Source organism: Euleptes europaea, chromosome 2, assembly GCF_029931775.1.
Source record: "Euleptes europaea isolate rEulEur1 chromosome 2, rEulEur1.hap1, whole genome shotgun sequence".
NCBI classification, from domain to species: domain Eukaryota; kingdom Metazoa; phylum Chordata; class Lepidosauria; order Squamata; family Sphaerodactylidae; genus Euleptes; species Euleptes europaea.
In genome coordinates, this window is record NC_079313.1 from 72370188 (window position 1) to 72390878 (window position 20691).

Genomic DNA, 20691 nt, shown 5'->3' on the forward strand with positions numbered 1-20691 from the left:
TTTGCGGACCTTGACTGGTAAGGGAATGATTCTGTCCCGCTTCATCCCAATGTCCCCTTGATATGGACGAAGGAGCCACTGTAATTGTCTGGAGTGGAACCTGGCCCAGGGCACCACTGCTATGCATGGAATCATCTGCCCTAAAAGCTTCACTAGGGACATTAGCCTGGCTGATTTGGAGCAGGCGGCCGAGGATGCCCGACTGACAATCTTTTCCACCCTCTCTCTTGACAGGGATACAGTGTTTTTCCGAGAGTCTATACGGACCCCCAGGTGTACCAGAGATTGTGAGGGGCTGAGGGAACTTTTCTCGAAGTTCACTAAATACCCATGGTCTTGAAGGACCTGCACCACTCTGTTGGTATGAACCCGGGATTGTTCCCTGGATTGTGCACAGATCAGGATGTCGTCCAGGTACGGATGTACCTGGATAGACTCCTGTCTGAGGGTGGCCATAACAGTCACCAGGGTTTTTGTGAATACCCGAGGGGCAGAGGCTAACCCGAAGGGAAGGGCCCTGAACTGATAATGATCTTTGCCGTGGGTGAACCGAAGGAACCTCCTGTGGGACGGATGGATGAGGCCATGGAGGTAGGCCTCCGTCAAATCCACCGTCGTCATAAAGGTCTGAGGCTGGAGGGACTCTATGATGGATCTTAAGGTTTCCATCCGGAAATGTTTGCGCCTCATCTTCCTGTTCACGTACTTTAAATTGAGGATAGCCCTCCAGTCCCCATTTTTCTTCGGAACCGTGAAGAAAATGGAGTAGACCCCCAGCCCCTTCTCCGGGTTGGGGACCTTCTCCACGGCTCCTATGAGCAGCAGATGCTGAACTGCTCTGGCGGTTCTGGCCCTCTTTTCTTTCTTTAGAGGAAAGGGGGAAGAAAGGAAACAATCCCGAGGCAGGGAAGAAAACTCCAGGAGATATCCCTGAGAAATTATTTGGGATACCCACGAATCTGGTTTGGATCTGGCCCATATGTGACTGAAAGCCTGAAGTCTCCCCCCCACTCCCCGCAGTGAGGCGTCATTGTGAATTGTTGTTTTTGGGGAACTTATCCCCTTTGTCAGACCTAGTCTGGCCTTGTCTCTGGAACTTCCCCCCTTTCCGAAAGGACCTGCTCTGGTTCCATGAGCTATTCTGGTTCCAGGAGCCCTTCCTATAATCTGCCCGATATCTGGGAGAAACCTTGGAAGAACGAAAGGACGGGTAGGAAGAGGATCTATTCTCTTTCCGAAGTTGCCTAGGGAGCACGTGCTTCTTATCCCTAGTTTCAATCAAAATCCCATCAATTTTCCCCCCGAAAAGTCGACCCCCTTTAATGGGGTATGACATGAGGATGGTTTTGGATCTGAAATCGGCCGGCCAAGCCCTGAGCCATAGGGCCCTTCTAATGGACGTGGTAGAAGCCATGGCCCTGACCGTAAAGGACATTGTGTCCAGGGATGCATCTGCCATAAGAGTGATGGCGCTAAGCACTCTTTCCAAGCCTCCGACTACCCTACAGTTGTCGGCTGGAACCAGTTGTAGAAGCTTTTTGACCCACAAATAAGAAGCCCTCGCAAAAATGGAGGTAGTGGCGCTAGCCTGGATGGCTAGGGTCGAAGCCTCGTGAGCCTTCCTTGCCAGATGGTCAGTCTTTCTGTCCAACTGGTCACGGATGGAACCTACGCCATCCTCAAGGATCAACCCAGGGGTCTGAAGGTCAGCCACGGGAGCATCCACTACGTGAACCTTTAACATCTGCATGGCATGGGGAGCCAGGCTATAGTGTTTTTTGACGTAGGCCGGAACCTGCTTGTTGGAGGAGGGGTTATCCCACTCATCCGTGAGGGCCCTAATGAAGAACTCTGGGAAAGGAACTAGATTGGACTTCCTTCTGGGGAAGCACTCCTTTACTCCCTCTTTGAACTTAGATTTGGGTTCCTTGGAGGGCTGTTGTTCCTCATTAAGATCCAAGGCGATCATAGCCTTTGCCAGTAACCCCTGGAAGTCCTCCCCCGAGAACAGCCTGGGTTGTTGGTCATCAGGACGGGGGGTCTCGTCCTCGGAGTCGAACTCCCCTTCCTCGCGTTCTTCCCCGCTGATTCCTGGTCAGAGGAAAGGGTATCCTGATGGCTAGGGGAGTCAGAGCCAGATAGAGAAATCGGCTGTGCTGTGACTGTGACTTTCAGTAGGCCTTAGTGGGCCATGAAGCGGATGTCTCCCCTCTGGATGGCCCCCCCCCGAGGTGGATGAACTGCCCTCCTCCCCCACGGTGTGGGATTGGGAAACCACAGTGGAAGGGGATCCTGAAACCCCGCCAGAAAACTGGGGCAGGCGCATTTGAAAAGCCTGGAAGGCTTGCCACTGCCTCTGTAAGGCTATATTAACCATGTCATTAGCCTGATCTGTGGTTAAAAACCTCCCTGTTGCCGCCACTGAGGTGGGAAAGGGGTTAAAAATGGTTGATGGGCCGATGCCTGCTGCATAGGCATAAAGTGGCCCCCTATAGGCCCTAAGGAACATGCGGGAAGAGGTACTGCAGACTGCCCTTCTGCTTGCTCCAAAAGGGGGGGTACGTTACCACCTCCCGACGGGAGACCTTGTATCGCCACGGGATCCAGAGTCGCGGGTGAGGTTGCAGCTGAGGAGGGCTGGATCCGCGAGTAGACAGTCGGGGCGTTCCCGCTGGCTCTTGCTGCGCTGGAAAACTTCCCGTTGCCGCGTCTCTTGCATTTAGGGCCAGCAAAGGTCGGCGCCGTTTTTCACGCCTTCTTCTGCCTGGGCTGTGAGGTGACTTCCCGGGCCTCCTGCGGCTCTCCGCTCTCCTCCGTCGCCAGCACGGGTCCGCTCCCGCTGTCCTTGGACTGCGCGCTGTTGCCCGGGGCGAATTGGACCAGCCCCACTGAGTAATCCTTCTCCGAGAGAAGGTCGTCTTCTCTATTCAAAATGGCATCCACCATTTTCTCCCCCCCCATCTTCTTCCTGAGACAACTCTGAGGATGACACCAGGAAGGTCGGGAAAAAGACACCGGGTAGGTTGTATCGGATGGGGAGGTAAATGGTAAGAAGGTAGAGGAAAGGATTGAGGGAAAACACACAAAAAGCCTCTAAAGCCTAAGCCTAACTCACAGAGCTGTGAAAATCACTGCTCTCCCCACTAGGCAGGACAAAAGACTGAGGTACAGCGGGTTAGTGTCCCGATAGGGGGCAGCAGGAAATTCAATTTAGTCCTGCCTCCCCGGATAGGGCGTGGACAATAACCCACAGCTACAAGATGCCCGAGCCTCAGAGGAGAACAGACTGCTCCATGGCCTCACCAACCACTTGAGATCCTTGTTACTCTGTAATTTCCTGGAAAAGACAAAAGGTGCAACTGGAAGCTACCAAGAGATGTTGGAGACTTATTTAACGTAGGACTCTCATTAGATTTGTATTAAATCAACTTCTTAGCTAGAGAGACTTAGGCGCACAGGAGACCTCTTTTCTCTTGCTACGTAGATGCTCAGTTGAACTCATAACCTTGCAGATGAAACACTCTTCTTGCCTGTTACCTCTTCAAACTGAAGAGTTTGTCTACTCAGTGCTACACCTTGCTTCCTATATGCTGTTATCTCCTGACTGATAACTGCTGGCTGCTGCTAGACAAGTCCAGCTCCAATCAAAGCCTTGCTTGGTTCCATTTGGGTTCTTAGCCCAGATGCCATATAGGGGCATGCACTAGACATCTACAACCATCACCCAGAACATTCATCATAGTTTACTCTCAAGAAAAGCAATGATACTTAAAAGACCCCAAATTAGAGACTATCTGGCAAGTGACATTACTGTGATATACCAATCATAAGTGTGAAATTTCAGCAATTCCTCCACAGTGTAGGACTAAATTAAACCATGCCACTTGTTCTACACCTGGCTGGAGAAATGGTGATGTTGCAGCCAACAGCTGTTTCTCAAGCCATCTATTTTTATAGTGAACCACAGCTATAGTTGTTTCACCCAGATGCCAACCGTGTATGCTTTCTTATCAAAAGACATACATTTCTCTAAATTGCAACACATGGTATGGAAAGGCTTCTTTACTAACATATATTGAAAGCATTTCAGTGAACGCAGACTAATCTGAGAGGGGGAAAACACACACAACACCATAACAGCATTGCCTCATGCTTTCCCATCAGGTTATGATCACCAACTAGGCCTGCAATTTTCTTTGCTTCACAACCTAATTCTGAACATTTCTTTAACTACTCAAAGTTTCCCCTTCAACCACTCCCTGATCTCTTTTATCAAAGTTTGCAATCCTCAAACAAACTCACAACATCCCATTTCTATTTACATACTTTCCCCACATGCACTAAATTACTGTTCCCCCTCTGTATTCTTGTTGTCTGTTTTTCCTCTCCAGTCTCTGAAAGACTAGTTTCATCTCTTCTGGTCTCTGCAGTTCACAAACACCTGGTACTCCCTGGCCTGCCCATCATGTTGCTGCCCTCATCTCCTGTCACACCCCATGATTACTTTATGTCTTTGCTGTTAAAGCTCCATCTTCAACAATGTTCCCTCTCTCTTGTGCACCCTCCTTGCTTTCTTCTCAGTGTTTAACTACTAGTTATCACCTCTCTCTCTTAGGTTCCATCACTGTATCTTCTGCCACATTGATCCTTACAGCTAGAACAGCCTTCCACACCCTATTCAACAAGCCTCAGATATTTTCTCAGAGAGTCACTTTTCAGCAAACCCTTCCCTGAATCACCCTGACTTACCTGCATTTCCACTACTACAATGACACTTCCCTCCCTTCCATTAAACTGTTAATCCTGACCTTGTGTTTTTGTATATACCCATCTCATGTAAATCCCAACAGCTTTCTGAATAAGAGAATTCTGCTTCTACATTCTGAACTGCACCTAATGGTCACTGGCATGAAACTAATATAGTAGCAGTGAATTAAACCAATTTTTAAATAAATAAATAAACAACCATTCCAGGAAATTTATAAACTTCCCTAGATATCTCGGCCAACAATCCACTCAGTTCTCAAGAACTCAAAACAAGAGATGAGCTGCTCCACCATAATTAATAAAGAAACAGGTTAACCTGAATAAAGTATTTCCAGGGAAGTTTTAGGAATGGGATGATATCCAGTGATTTAGGGAGTGAATGCTTACCCTGATTCTGGTTTTTTAAAATCAACACTAACTAAAAATATGCTAAATTTGAAAGCAATATTAAATTATAAGCTATGACCTTACTTTTTTACTTTTGCCAAGTCAGATGCAAATTTCAAAAAGGGCCCACCTTCTACAGTTCCCAAGACTGGTGTTGAACTAGAGTTTAGGGAGTCAGGTCTGCCTCTAATTTGGGGGGGGGGATACAAATTCAATAATTCGCCTACTGTGTTCACAGCTAGTATCCACTCAGCGTTTGACATATTGTCACACACGTGTACTACCTGCCTGCTGTATATAGCCAAGTAGTTGCCTTCAGCTCTCATGTCCATAGCTCTCGCAGGTGTGATGTGTTCTATTTTTGAATGTCCCAGCCAACCTCACATCATTTACATGTAGATGAATGAGAGAAGAATCATAAACCACGAATGCCACAAAAGTTTGCTAATTGTTGATGTAAATAGTTATACCAAAGATTAATGAATATTATTTTAATTTTTGATACTTAACAAAAGTATCAAAAAAGCAGAAACCCGTGCCAGGTAAACTGTAATGACAAGAAACGTCAAAAACACTGAACCATTTTACCTGTAATTTTGTCTCTTACAAGCTTGCAGGACTCTATTTCACCAATGCTCCCAAAAAGGCTCCTGAACTCTTCCTGGGTCATGTTCTGGGGTAAGTAGTTGACTATGAGGTTGGTTTTGCTGTCGTCTGTAGCAGCCCCTGTCTGCATAGGGGAAGGGCAGTTCCTACTGTTGCTGGCAGGTCCATTTGTTGTATTGGATGTAGGGCCATTGGACACCTGAGGCTCCATGGTGCTAATTATCTAAACAGGAAGTAAAAGGGAAAAAATACCACCTTAAATTTCAGAAATACAGTTGCTATTTTTTTTAAAAAAAAGATACTTACAAACGAACACGTAGGTAGCATTCATGGCCAATTTAAGACAGTTTAACAAAAAAACTCAGCTTGATTCTTCTGCTATTGTTGTAAAGTAGGTCATGCTAGTCTTTGGCAGAGAGCACATACTAAGATGCAGAGGCAAATAAAACCTCCCCTCTTCCACCCTCTCTTTTTTGTTAATGCAAAGCTAATTTTTGTTTTTCATGATGCAGTTATTTCCATAAATGTATATTTACGCCACACACAAATTTAATTATGATCTAACGTATAATAACCATGATTAAAATTATAGTTCAGTTTAAATGGAAGAGTCCCATATAGAAGTGGAAACTGAAAAGGTAAGAACGCATTCGCTATTTAATTATTGTAACACCCAGTGCTGTGACAGGTTTATCTAGGCCACTCAAGCTATAGAAAGCTGTGACTGTGATCAGCTTGAAGCAATACCCTCTATGTCTTACCAAACACACCACTTACTTCATCACTGAAAGGCTCACATTCTTCAGTTACATTCTGTCACCAGGAGCTTCCTTTGACTCTTCACTAAATAAAGCTCTGAAACGGCACACATTTGAGCCTATGCTGCACTAGTAAAAAGACTCACTTTGCCTGAAAGTAAGAGCTAGATTTTCTTGAGGGGGTTGGGTACAAAAAAAGTGAAAACCAAGTTCTACTCTAGTAAAATATGCAGACTTCAAGATCTCATGGAATTCTTTATCTGACCAAAGCTATCCATCATCTACTCACTGTAGATTGTGAGTGAAAGTTGCAGTTGACATCGGGAAGAAAGAATGTATATACATTAAAAGGATACCAAAATGTATCCTTTACATGTAAGGGGGGGGGGGGAAAGAGACACAAACTGAAAACTGCCACATACTTTGCACATGCAGATAAAAAACCCCACACTTATTTTAAAATTCTTCAGCATGAACTACAAGGCAAGCAGAACTGAAACCACTACCTGCAATTGACAAATCTAGAATACAATTCCATGATATACTTAACAGTTGGTATCACCAAAATGTCCAATGTATTTAAGGGTTTGTGTTTGCCTGGTAAGCTTGAAATTCACCCACAGGGGAAAAGGAGGCTAATAACCACTGATCAATACAAGTATAAAATAAAATTCCTTAAGGATAGAAAAATAAAATAAAAATAAAAACAGAAAACCAAGACGACATTAAATCTCCATAGCTTAATTACCACATAGTTGTATGTTTATATACTAATAGCAAAGTTGGCCAGATCTGAAGATACTTAAATCCGGTGACTGGAGCTGTGAACAGGCAAGACAGATCTTTCTACCATCCTGAAAAACCCCTGGTTTGCAGAGAAATGTGAAATAAAAAAATAGATTGTTTAAAAAAAAAAAAACCCCAAAATGATTAACAGAGAGCCTGTAGCTTTAAGCAAGATTCCCTCAGTGACCATTGCTAGGCAACCAGATTCCACGCTTGACCCTATCAGTAAAAGGCAGGGGGGGAGGGGGCAGAGCCCTTTCCAAGCCTATTTTAACTTTTGAGGGAGGACTCATTGGGGCCAGTCCTGCCTAGGGTTGCCAACTCCAAGCTGGGGAATTCCTGGAGATTTTGTGGCAGAGTCCGGGAAGGGCGGAGTTTGGGGAAGAGAAGGGCCTCAGCTGGATATAATGCCATAGAGTCCACCCTCCAAAGCAGTCATTTTCTCCAGGCGGATAGATCTCTGTCATCTGGAGTTCAGCTGTAATTCTGGAAGATCCCCAGGACCCACCTGGAGGTTGGAAAACCTAGGCATGAAAGCAACCTCTGAGTGACTTGATACCCAACTTGCTTGACTCAACTAGGCCTGGCTGCTTGCTATTATTCAACAGCAGCCTCGCTATGAAAGCCTAAAGGATAGTAACACAGGTGCCAGACAAACCTCAAGGTGGAGGACATTCTAAAGAGGTGTCACCAATAAAGAAGCCCTGTTTCTAGCCACCATCCACCTTACTTCTGTAGGAAGGAGTACAGAGAACAAGGATGAGATTCTTAACTGGCAGGGTATATGGTATGGGAGGAGGTGGTTCTTCAAGATGCACTGAGACCTACGGGTTTTCCTCCAACTTGTGCAACTGCACCACAAATGGAAAAACGCAGTGTGCTTGTTCCTCAGCCCCATTATTTCTGCCATGTTTGTGTCACATCTGTTTTATTGGTGACTCAACAAATGCTTTACTCCATTAGGGCTATGGGATTGAGCCCTACTAGCTTTGCAGCTGGCACAAGGAGGAACAGGGAAATCTTACTTTATTCTCCACTTCACTGTGGCCCCATCCTACATGGCTTTTTGTTCACATGGGTCCCACAATCAATGGCATAGCCTTTTCAGGGGTTAAAAGTGGCCTCCTCTTCTTTTGCCAGTAGAAAGGACACTCTTGCATGCACAAGAGGAGCACAGTTGCTTGTGCCATTTCTCTCTTCCAAGCACAGACGCCCCAAGTTACATTCCAAGTTACATTTTTTGTCAAGTTGCAGGAATAGGAAGATGGGAGAAATCAACTGCATGAGCAGAGTTCTGTTCATGCTTGTTTGGATTCAACCTTATGTATGTACCACTAGCATTGTGGAGAAGTATAGTTAAAGAAAGTGCACTATACTCCATGGCCTTTTATGCATGGGTTGGATCTCCCTGGTTGGACCTGGGTTCATTGCACATTAATGTAACCCAATTTGGGGGAAACTGTATGCATTGGCTTGAATGATCAGGGACGAAACTGTGTGCTAATCGAGCCATGAATACAGAAAAGCAGTCTCCCAATCTCAAATTAAGTTCCACCCCTTTAAATGAAGTTCTGTAATTGGCTTACTTTGCAGTGCTCACCATTAAGAGAAGATTTCCTTCCCCCCAAACCCAACTGCCGCATAAAAAAGCATTTTAAGAACAAAAAACAAAAAACGGAGCAATCTGAAAGGGGGGGGGGAATCCAAGCCTCGTTTTTAAAAAGGCTTTCTTTTGCTCAGAAAGAGCTCCAAGGTAGCAAGAAGCACTTGGAATTCCTGCCTCTTTACACACTGCTTCGTGATAGGCTGTGAGAGAAGCCAAACTTCTGTGTTTCCCCGTTTAGTCATCTGCACGCTGCTTTGAGCCGGGCTGAACTCAGGGGAGAGGGAAAAGTCGGATTAACAGAGGAACGTGTAGACCTGGGTTGGTTTTGCGTCGAAACAGCGTCGAGCTACCAAGGAATGGGATATCGTGCATACTGAAAATTTATATCCTGGCTGAAACAGGGAATAAAGGAGGTTACAGCGACCATGCATAAATGACCCCATATCCATCCTTTTCACCCACAGCAGTCGCTTACAAAGAAACATTATCACCAACTGTTGTAAAAAAGCCATTAATTCATTCTGATCTTTAAAGTAATATGCTTGTATTGTATTTAAATACTATGAACTAGAAATACTAAAATTTCCCTGCATTTTCAAACAGTATTTGTATATTTAACTGGACAGTACTTCTCACATATGGATTAACATTTTTAAAATATAAGCAATAAAATACCATAAATTCAAAATCCTATTTATATATGTTGAACTAAGTATACCCTTTCCATATGTAAAAATATTCTTGAATATGCTACCAAAATAAAGGAGTCCTTCAAATTATTAAAATGACTGAAATGCTTTCACAAATAAGCTTTGAAGCAAGAAAATAGAAATGACAATAGATGGAATCACTTTCATGTTAGATGGACAGATTCCAATTTTTAAAGTTACATGTAGGGACTGTAAACCATTTATTCTAGCATGGAAAGTGATCACGGGAAATTATAACTCATGAAAAATTCATTAAGTATAATTTCATATTATTTCAAAACATCCATTAATGAATGAACTCAGAAGAACATTCTTTCATAAAAGGAACATTGATAAATAATGCAAAATTCTGTTATCAAAGACAGCTCTTTCATTATTTTTGCAACTTGTTTGCATTTGCCTGTCACAACAAACTATCACAAAGGGGTCCCACTACAAACTTTTTTTAAAGGACTTGCAGAAATACACTCCTAGAAATATTTTTAAAATGTCCAGTTATGCTGTAATGATCAACTGAAGGATATGCAGAAGCTATGGCCTAAATCATGGCAGGTAACCCACAAATACATAATATGCATTATTGTAGTTATCCTAATTTCTTGATTATCTGCATTCATTTTATATCCCCATATTGACATTCAATCTATATCTGACTAGCCTGACAGATAACCAATTTCCAATTTTCCAAATATGTAATTCAAACAATATATTCTTAGCTCAAACCATAAATGTAACTCAACCACCATTGTGTGGATAAACAAATATTGAAGTCAGTTATACCACACTTTTCTTCCCAATAGGCATTCAACGTGGCTTACATCTTTCTCCCTCAATTTTATCCTCACAACAACCCTGTGAGGTAGGCTAGTCTAAGAGATAATGACCGGTCCACTCAGTGAATTTCCATGGCAGAGTTGGGATTTGAAGCTGGGTCTCCCAGATCCTTGTCTGACACACTAACCACATTCTGCACACTCCTTGAGCATAGCCATGCTTGTCTTCTGTTGGACTGCAGATGGTATCACTGGGATCTCACCATCAGTATAATTAAATGTGGCAACATAAAGTTTACCACCTCTACAGTCCAACCAGTGGTACACTTGCCCACCTGGTGGCACAGGATAGTCTGTTGAACCAGCCGGGCATAGCCGTCCAGCCACACGCTGGAGTTGCTCCTGCTCTGCATGGTTGGGGATGGATTCTACAGCTGGCTCCTGCTACCTCCGCCTGCAGGGGTGAAATGAGGACACACTGGTTAAGAACTCCCCCCCCCCTGCACACATTCTGGCCCTTTCTCCTTTAACCCCTCCATCGTCACCACCTCCGCCCCCAGCCCTCTTGTAGTACAGAGGGAATACGCTTCTCCATGGCCCGGGTGGGAAAGGGTTAACACAGTTTCTTGGGCCGTCCTAGCAGCTCCATAGCTAATGACTCTTCTACAAGGGGGGAAAAGGTTCCTTTTCTCAGCAAAACAAACTCATATCCGCCTTGAATAGAGGCTATTCCTGTCTGTGGGATGGGGCGGATCGCCAGTCTTAGATCCTTCTGAGCTAGAGATCTGCCAGGACCCACGAAGGGCCAGACCAAACCATTTTGTGGGCCTTAAACGGCCCCCGGGCCTGACGTTCCTCACCCCTGCTCTAGCTACTACTTACACATTTTGACTATTACTTGGTATTCCTCATTTAACCAATGTCAGTCCATAGAAAGGGAGAAAGATTAAAAGCCAAATCTTAACTCCTACATCTTCTGGACACATGGAAACTAATTTCTTGCACTAGTTGAAAGGTCACAGAAGGAATATATGGGGGAACAAGAAGCTACATAAACCAGTATAATCAAACTCAGCAGCAGGTGAATGTCTTCTTTTGTATAGCCAACCTACTCCTCATCAGCATCAAGAACTTACTCCTCCACAAGTTAAACCCCAAGGGATGGATCTGGACTAAACTGGCTATTTCTACCAATTTGTCCTTCTAGCTGCAGACACCCCCACCATATAGTTTCTCAAGGTCCCCCATCCCCCAGTAGCAACATTTTATGGAGATTAGTGGGCTGCAATAAGTAGGGAAGTTCTATTCTGCTGGTGGAAAATATAGTCTGGATCCAACACAAAATCTTTGGGGCATAATATTTTAAAATTACTTTTAAGGCACACTGATTCCAAGAAGAGAGTTACACACATGCTTAAATCTCTCCCATCAAAAATCAATGAAACTTGGAAGTGCTCAACTTTGGCTAGTTTCTGCCATTACTACTCTCTTCTTGTTGCTGAAATAAGGCGGTATCGGGGGAAGGGGCTGAAAGGGACAGAAAACATTTATTTGTGGAATCTCCAAGAGCACATTTTCCGCAATATAACAAATTGTCAGTTTTCGGTGTCAATTACTGCTTATATTAAGGCAACTATACTATACAACTAGACTTGCTATTATTTGCTTAATAAATACATCATGAACACAAAATAAAAAGGGAAAACTAAGTTTCAGAGCAGCTCTGCCTCCAGGCAAATCCAATATCCCAGAAATGAATCCTTTAACCCTCTGCATTTTGACATAACAGCTTGCAACAAATGTACATTTGTACAACGGTACTTTGTTTCTCTTTCCCAAATAACTATGGTTACAAACAGAATTCCTTATTAGCTAAAATAACCTGTCACAGAAAAACGATACTAAACTGATAGAAACTTATCAATTGGATTTTAAAGTGACAAAAAGTATGTCTCTACCATTAGATCTGGAATTCAGTCCATAACACAGGGACATTCAAAATGAGCACTGTAACTACAAAGGCAAGTCTATAACCACCAAATACACATCAGAAGAAACATTTAAACCTGTCACATTAACATGCGGGAATGCTGCTTCAAAAAAGTTAAGTGGCAATATGCTACAAAATAATGCATGTTAGCAGTCTTACCTCGCTGGTGATGGGGAACATCTTATCACCAGAGTAGGACAAGACTGGGTGGCATGTTCAATGTTTTGAGTACTTATTTGCATACAATAAGCTTAATTTGCATTTCCTTTTTATAAGTTTAAGAGGAACAAGTCCACTCCTGTGAGTCATGTCCAATTCATTGCATTATATTACCATCCTTCATCTATTGCCCTCAAATGTGAAAAATCTGTATCTGTCCTTGACAAACCTTAATATATGGAATTTGGAGAGCTGGAAATGAAAGATTCCAACCCCCTGCAATCTACAGGTATCTGAGCCATGCAATTCTGTCACTGCAAATGTCAACAAACATTGTATTCACAGTGACAAAAAAATCCTGATGAAAGCCGGTTTCTATCTATAGCTTGTCACAGAACAAGAGTGATCTCAGAAGTCAGACATGTTACATATAAGTGACTTACTCCAATTACAGCAAACTTATTCCAGCTACAAAGGGCAGGCCATAAATCCCAATGGGGACTGAACTCTTGGGCTACTCCTAACACCACCACAGATGCCTCCTCACAACAGTTAACTCTAAAGGTACTTCTTACTTCCCTTCTAAGAGAAAAACAATGTAATTGGCAAAAGACAAAACTGTGTTCTCTTTATTTACAGTACAACAGGATAATTCCAAATTGCTATGTGTAGGGGGCACTGGGGTGGATCCAACTACCCTCTAGTTGGACAAAAGCTACGTACACTGGAGGAAGGCGTCAAACTTTGTTCAGTAGAGTGATAGGATAGGGGTAGGATCTACCCCACAATCTATAGACCCTCTCCCCTCCATTAGATAGAACATGGGCTGCAGCTTAAAATAAAAAATCAAATTAACTGCTGTGTCCTCTGTGGTGAAATGAACTCTTCCCCTTCACAGGACTGTGAGAAAAGTTCCAGGACCCAAACCTGCCATTTTCATGTCTCCTGTATGTGGTCCCTCCTGCTACAATTTCAGATACCATAAAATCAATCAGACATGAGATATGCACTGGAATTCCATTTAGATCTTATATCTCTCCCCATGGGCTGAATGGGGCACACATACTCAAATTTAATCTCATGGTAACAATATTAACTTTTACTGTCACAGTAGTTACCCACATTGGCTGCTAACCAATCTAATCTCCTAGCAAAGGCCTGTAATGCAATACCATGCAATACCATGAACCCCTACCTGAATTTTTAAAGAACCTCTTGATTGCTATCCTAAGAAGTGAATCTTCTTAGCCTAGCGTTATTCTACTAGGCCTCAGTAACGTTACAATTTACCTTTCATGGTTCTATACGCCACCATTTTAGGGATCACTTAGAGAATGGATGGGGAAGAAGTGCCTCATTATTCTGCTAAAAGATCTGCCAGAAGACTCTGGCATATACAAGGGATAACAAAAAAGCCACCAAAAATGTCTTCATTTTACACAATGGCACAAATGATCTGCAGTCTGATCCTGTTTACTGATTAAAATCATGACTATATGTACCAGCTTTCAGCTGAAATTAGCTTAGTTCTGTTTAAGTTTAGTTATTTATTCTGTTAAATTACTTGTATCTAATAGTGAAGTGTGGCCCCAATTTGCAAATATCTAAATCTGTGGGTCGGGGCCACACTGACACTAAGCAGGACCCTCCAGGTTTGCAGAAAAATCTGAAATCTTAAAAAAATAAAAATAAAAAAATTAGGGGGTTGAAATTCTTCCCAACATAAAAGATTGTCCTCTGCTCAAGTGCAGACAGCATACCTGCCTGCCTTCTACTAAGTTGGTGAGGGTGTCTGGGAGTGGCTTCCAGACATCGCCATGGCCATGCCTGGCTCAGTGACAGGGAGCTACCCCAAGCCTGGCACAGCTCCCGGACAGAGCTTCTGCCACAGTCAAGCCTAGAGGCAGCCGCTGAGATCTGTAGCCACACCAGGCTCTACAACAGGGAGGGAGGGTGGGCTTCCCCCCTGTGAGTTTTGCAGGGCCCCACCAGCAATATATCAAGGTAAGGAGGGGGAGAGAAATAGAGGGGATACGATTGACAGAAAGGGGGAGATTGACGGAGAAGGGATGTGGGGCAAAAGAGAGGGGGTAGGTTGACCGATAACGGGGGAGACAAAGGGGGGATGGTCAGACAAAGGGATGGGGAGAAACAGAGGGGGAAAGACTTACAGTGAAGGAGGGAGATTGACAGAGAAGGGGGGGAAAGAGAGGGGCACATTGACAGATAAGGGAAGGAGAAGAAAAGGGGAGATTGTCAGAGAAGTGGAGAGGGTTGAAATAGAGAGGGAGAATATTTAAAGAGAGGGAGAGAAGATTGACAAAGGGGAGTGTGAGAAAGAGGGGAAAGATTGTTAGAGAAGAAGGAGAAGGAAGCAAAGAGGGGTGGTGTGAAACACCCTCCCTGCAATTTTTTTGCAGGTCCCCACTTGTTATATTGCATAACTGTTAAGATAGCCAGAGTAATGCCAGACAACTGGCTTATAAACTGTCATTTAAAAGAGTCAAAATAATCTTTTCACCATGTTGCTACAGCCAAAACAAAAGTTACTGGCAAACAGTCATTGTGTTTTGCGGGTTTGGCCAGTGTTCTTGGTTCTCAAACTGGGGGCAACTGAAGAAACATCTGGCTCTGTGTACAAGGGAACTCCACGACTGGAAATAACTGATCTAGTTTAAGTCTGGACCCCAATGCAAGTGAGGGCATAATGATGCCAATAAAGGTATTGTATTGTATATAAAATGATACAGAACAAAAAAGTACTGGGGAACTTGCCCACCCCCCATCAAAGCTACAAAACCGGCAGAGCCACTGTAGTGTAGTTATTAGAGTGTCCAACTTGGACTAGGAAGATGTGGGTTCAAATGCACTCAGCCATAAAGTCCACGGGGTGATTTTGGGCCAGTCATTTGCTTACTGCTTAAGCTACCTCATACATTGTTGTAAGGATGAACAGGAAAGGGAAGAATCTTGTACTCCTTAGAGAAGGATGGGATAAAAACAGACTACAGCAGATGGCAAAGGTTTTCCAGTATCTGTTGCTGTACCACTAGCAGGGCCACTGATTTCTCAGTCTGGCTGTTCCATCCTCTCCTGTAGGTATTATGACTACAAATGGTCAGATAGTTTAACCTACTTCCCCATATACATTCTGCTGCTCATGTTATTTCCATTTCTATTTAGCTTGCAATCTAATGTGAACCTGTTCTCTACCCTAGGATTTCAAGGTTTGATTTTTGTCTATGTCAAATTATTATGTACCATTTGGTATACTTCCTCTTGGCCTTTTATGACCTGCTTGCTACCTGTAGTTGAGCATGTATTTGAAGGGTAAGAGAACTCTAAATAAAGCCATATACAAACAACATCATAATGTCATGGATTTTTATTTTTAAAGTATGGGTTTTGCTTTCATTGTTTATCTTGCACCTTTTGTCTAAAGGGTTTGAATTATCACTGGGAAAGTAAGCACAGCCTTCAAGTTTCTGAATTTAAAATCAGGGCTCACTAAAAAACTGCTGCATTTCAGAAAATACTGAATATACTGGATGTGTTTGCACTTACATTTTACAACAAAAAAATTACCAATTTAAGAATTAGCAAGTCTTCAAATTTATATTGAACAAAGTTATGTTTACTCAGTACAAAACAGCCTGGTTCATTTTGGAGAAGCTGGTCAGTAACTTTTGGTGCAAATGGTTCTTTGCTAACTATCATGGGAAATGACAATTTAACTATCAAATGTAATTTTCTAATGCTTGGAAAGGCAGGTCATAAGCTTAGCAGCATAATATATATATTTTTATGAACCTAGATCACAGGTTCAGTTCCCCTACAATGTCCACTGCCCTGACCTGGATCGTCCAGGCTAGCCCGATCTTGTCAGATCTTGGAAGCTAAGCAGGTTGGGCCCTGGTCAATTATTGAAATGAGAGAAAACCAAGGAAGTCCAAGGTCACTATGCATAGACAGGCAATGGCAAACCACCTCTGAACATCTCTTGCATTGAAAGCCCTGTGGGGCTGCCATAAATTGGCTGCGGCTTGCCAGCATTTTCCACCACCACTGCCACAATGCCTGCTGAAGGAATATGAGTAACCTGGCTGGAAAAGGCCAGTGAACCTATACAATTCACTGTCATACGATACTGTGACAACCACTAGCATATCTAGCATGAGACAATCTCACCAAGATTGAGGATATACTCAATTAATGATTGTTCACTTTAGCTGCTAGAAAAGTCTATGCCTATTCGAACACGTAGGCAAAGGACAAACAAGACTATAATCAGAATGCTCTGCTTGTGAGCTTCTTTGTGACACTTGGGCTAGTCACTATCAGAACAGAATGCTATATGAAATGGATCTATCCACTTCCTATGTAAATAAAATGTGCTTTCTTTCCCTGTAATCCATAGTCATATGACCTCATAGTCAGTGACTTCAACAAGGAAGATCCACACAACCATAGAGTAATGGGGAATGCCAATCCGCTGCTTCCACTCCCCCTCTGCACTGACGCCACCCAGGTTTGAAGCAGGTTTACTTTCTATGCCATTGAAAGCAGAGTGATTAATGAGAGTTGCATCTACAAGATCAAGGACATTATCTTCAGAGAGAAAATGAAAAAAACACAGAAGAATACAATGATTTGTAGGAAGAAAACCAGAGCTAAAATGAAATATGCAGGAAACAGTACCTTACCGAAGCACATATCACCTCTGAGTTTAATTTTGGAATCTCACTTCTGAGAATTCACTATCTGCCGAAATCTTGAACCCTTAAATTCTTGTTAGCTTACAAGGTGCTACAGGACTCCAAGCTTGCTCTTTCACTGGCGACCAACATGGCTACCCACATGAAACTCACTTTCAGCAGATGCTTTATATGGTAAACTCAAACATATTGCCAGCATTCCAAAAAACCCAGATAATTGCTCATCTTTTGGCATTTCTTATCAAACATGAGAATGGACTGTGCTTTATGATCAATTACATGCAACAAGGAGGAACATAAACTTGTATTGATCATTCTTGGAAAAATATTTGCAATGTAATAGTCTCGGTTCAAGGTTATAGATAATTTATTGTGTTTTTTTTTGCTGCACAAGAGAGTGCATTGTCTTATATTTTAATTCCACCATCCTAATTGTAAATACCAGTGCATATCCTGTGATCCACTTTTGCAAACAGATGCCCTTAAATCAGTGGAAGATTAAAAAAAACAAAAACGTGGTCCACTGTTGTGCAAAGAAAACATCTTTGCATCCAAACAAGTATATCTGCTTGTACAAGGCACAGCACAAGGTCTACAACTGTAGCATAAATCTGTGTACTTGCACAGCTGTTATTTATTTAATAATGCATTTACACAATGCTATCTGATTGCAGTAAATGGTTAGCACTCACAATTATATAAGCCACGGTTATCGTGGCATATGCAACACTACTACTTGCACAACAATCCCTCCAACAATGAACAATGCTAAATTTGAGATGTATTCTGCCCACATTTCATTGGATACATGCTAATGATGCCAAATATTAAAGGAATCATATCCTTAGAAACCAGACATTTGGCTGTAATATCAGATTACACTCAACTTTTTAGAGACTTCCCAGACACACTTCTGTCTTGCTTACAAGGTCTGAAAACGTTTATAAAATGTTAACAACTCCATATAAAGAAAAGGCAACTGAAATGCTGGAAGGTTCAGGAATTAACATTCAAGGTGAAGAAGCCCCAAAAGTTAACAGTTCTGGAAGAGGGAACTAAATGCATCCTGTGATAAGGGATATCTGGTATTTCTTTGTGTCTGTCTAAACACTCAGTAGTTATGTTTTAACTGCTACTAGCTGAAGTCCCTGGGGCATGGAGTTACAGAAGTTACCACAAACAGCACTACTCTATTTCAAACCAGACAGCCATCTTGCCTTCGTAAACAGTTTTTACTAGTCCTTTGTACCTTTGACTCTTGCGATCTTTGGTCATATTTAAGAGCTCACTTCTACCAAATCAATTATTATGGCTGCAGTTATTTAAAAGGGAAATTAGGAACTGAAAGGTAACAAGAAAATTCAAGAGGCTTTATTGGCCACAGAACAAATATCTGAACGTTAACTTCAATGGAGCATACAAGAGCAATAGTTATGCCTGTATTTTATCAATTAGAAACATCTTGAAACATCCAATGGTTAACCTATCCCAGAACACACTGATCCAGCTCCCTTCAGGGATGGTATGTCACAGGAGACCATTCCCATAATCTTATCATCACAGTTGTATTGATGTCTTTTCTGGGTGCTTAAAGCCCCACCAATCTATACATAAATTTAGGATTATTGTATCCAAATGTGCATAAATACAGAACAGTTCTTGCTCCAGGATGAGCAGCTTAGGCTATAAAAAGATTTCCAGAAATTCTGAAACCACAGAAAACATGCATATTTCCCTCTGGAAAACACGGACATTTAGGGGGGAGGAATCTTTTATATATGTCATGTTAAACCCAATTTAATTTTATTACAGGAAGTATACCATATATATTTAGCACTTACTACTTGGAACATTTATGGCATTTAAATATGTAAATAACAAAATTATTTGGACTGTAACTACAAATATACTCACCAGTATTGTAGATGGAGATGAAAATTACTGTATCCTAAGTATAGCTTTTTTTTTTGTCGCCAAAAACCTAAGCCATCCACAAGGTAGTAAAAGAAGGTTTGTTACCCAAGTTTCAATTTAAAGCTCAGTATTATCAAACAGAAACAAAAGAAACTTGTGTTTTCAGAGAAAGGACTCAGAAAATTATTCTAATAAAGTAATCAAGGAATTGTAATAAATCAGGGTTACACTAATTTTACACAGTAATGCTGCAGTCCTGTGTAAACATAATTGAGAGTGAGCCCCTTTGAACTTACTGTGACTTGCTTTGTTCTGTTAAGGAGCATGCTCAGATGTCCTAGTAACTGTAGGGAAATTAGCTACCCTGGTTTCTATCCTTTTCTACTGACATAAATAACATATCATTTAAAATATTACTATAACTAAGTTTATTTCTCAAACCAGGGCCACAGTCTCTGATTCTGACCTTTAACTTTGAGCTTTCATGGACCTTAGAAAATGAGGGGTTTGCGTGAATTTAAACATGCTTTTCAACCCTTTCCACACCAGTTTGTTCCTTTATTTTGGGTGTTTTCTAACATCCATTTATTCCACAGTGCAGATTGCAGAATTTGACACAAGCGAGGAAAAGAATCAGCGGCTGTGTTATACAAAGCTTTCTCAACATTTGTAGGAGCAACAACAGGCCTGGCAGTTCCTCAGATTCCACTCCTGAATCAGGTACCTGAAGATGTTCTGTATTCCCCAACATCTGAAAGTACCTTTGCAATGGCAGTGTCACTTGTTCAGGTAAATGCAATAGCAATGATAGTCCAGATAAATGCAATAGCAATGATAGCACTTGTAGCCCTTGAATCCAGAATTTACGACACCACAAATTGCTTGTAACAAAGTTAAAACAATGCTTTAAAAATGTGTCGTTCATCGTTTGAGGGAGGTATACGGTTGAATCCTGTGGCTCCCTTCTGCTAATGGTGGTGATTTCCCTTGGCATCAGAAAATGAAGGAGGCTGCTTCTTGTCCTGGAGGAAAGCATCAGCATTAGCAGAAAGGATCCACGAGGTCCAGCCCTTAATATTATGTGAACCTCCCCCCCATGCTCCCCGAATTCCCAATTTTTCCACTGGAAGAACTCCTGAGAAAAAAATGTGGTCTTCCTTTTCAGGACCACATTTCTGTAGTAAATGGAGAATTCTTTTATGTTGCTGTCTCTGGTCTTCCTGGAAGCTCTGTGCAAAAAAGCGAGAACCATTAAAACACTGGCCACCTTTGCCAACTGAGAAGCACTGGCAAACTCCAAACTCTGCCATCTAGCCTTGATACTGAATCTGATCTGCTAACTAGCTTGAAAAATGTCTTTTGAAGATTAATATGGTCTGGTTGGGATTTTATAATCCTGAATAACTGGATGCCTTCTTCAGGTAGCCCACTGTTTACTTCTTTACATTGTTAAAACCTAGTTGCATCAGGGACCACACAGTACAGGCACTGTCCACATTAGGTAATGATTAGCATAGGTC

At 42.3% G+C, this 20691-nt stretch overlaps 1 protein-coding gene across 5 annotated transcripts in view; it reads right to left on the reverse strand.

Annotated features, from left to right (window-relative positions):
* ELAVL4 (ELAV like RNA binding protein 4) overlaps nt 1-20691 on the reverse strand; it is a 92215-nt gene that overhangs the window by 58757 nt on the left and 12767 nt on the right. For all 5 annotated transcript variants that reach the window (XM_056867547.1, XM_056867545.1, XM_056867549.1 and 2 more), the window contains exon 2: nt 5743-5983. In XM_056867547.1, the coding sequence (XP_056723525.1) occupies nt 5743-5983 (241 nt within the window). The remainder of the gene's footprint in view (nt 1-5742; nt 5984-20691) is intronic.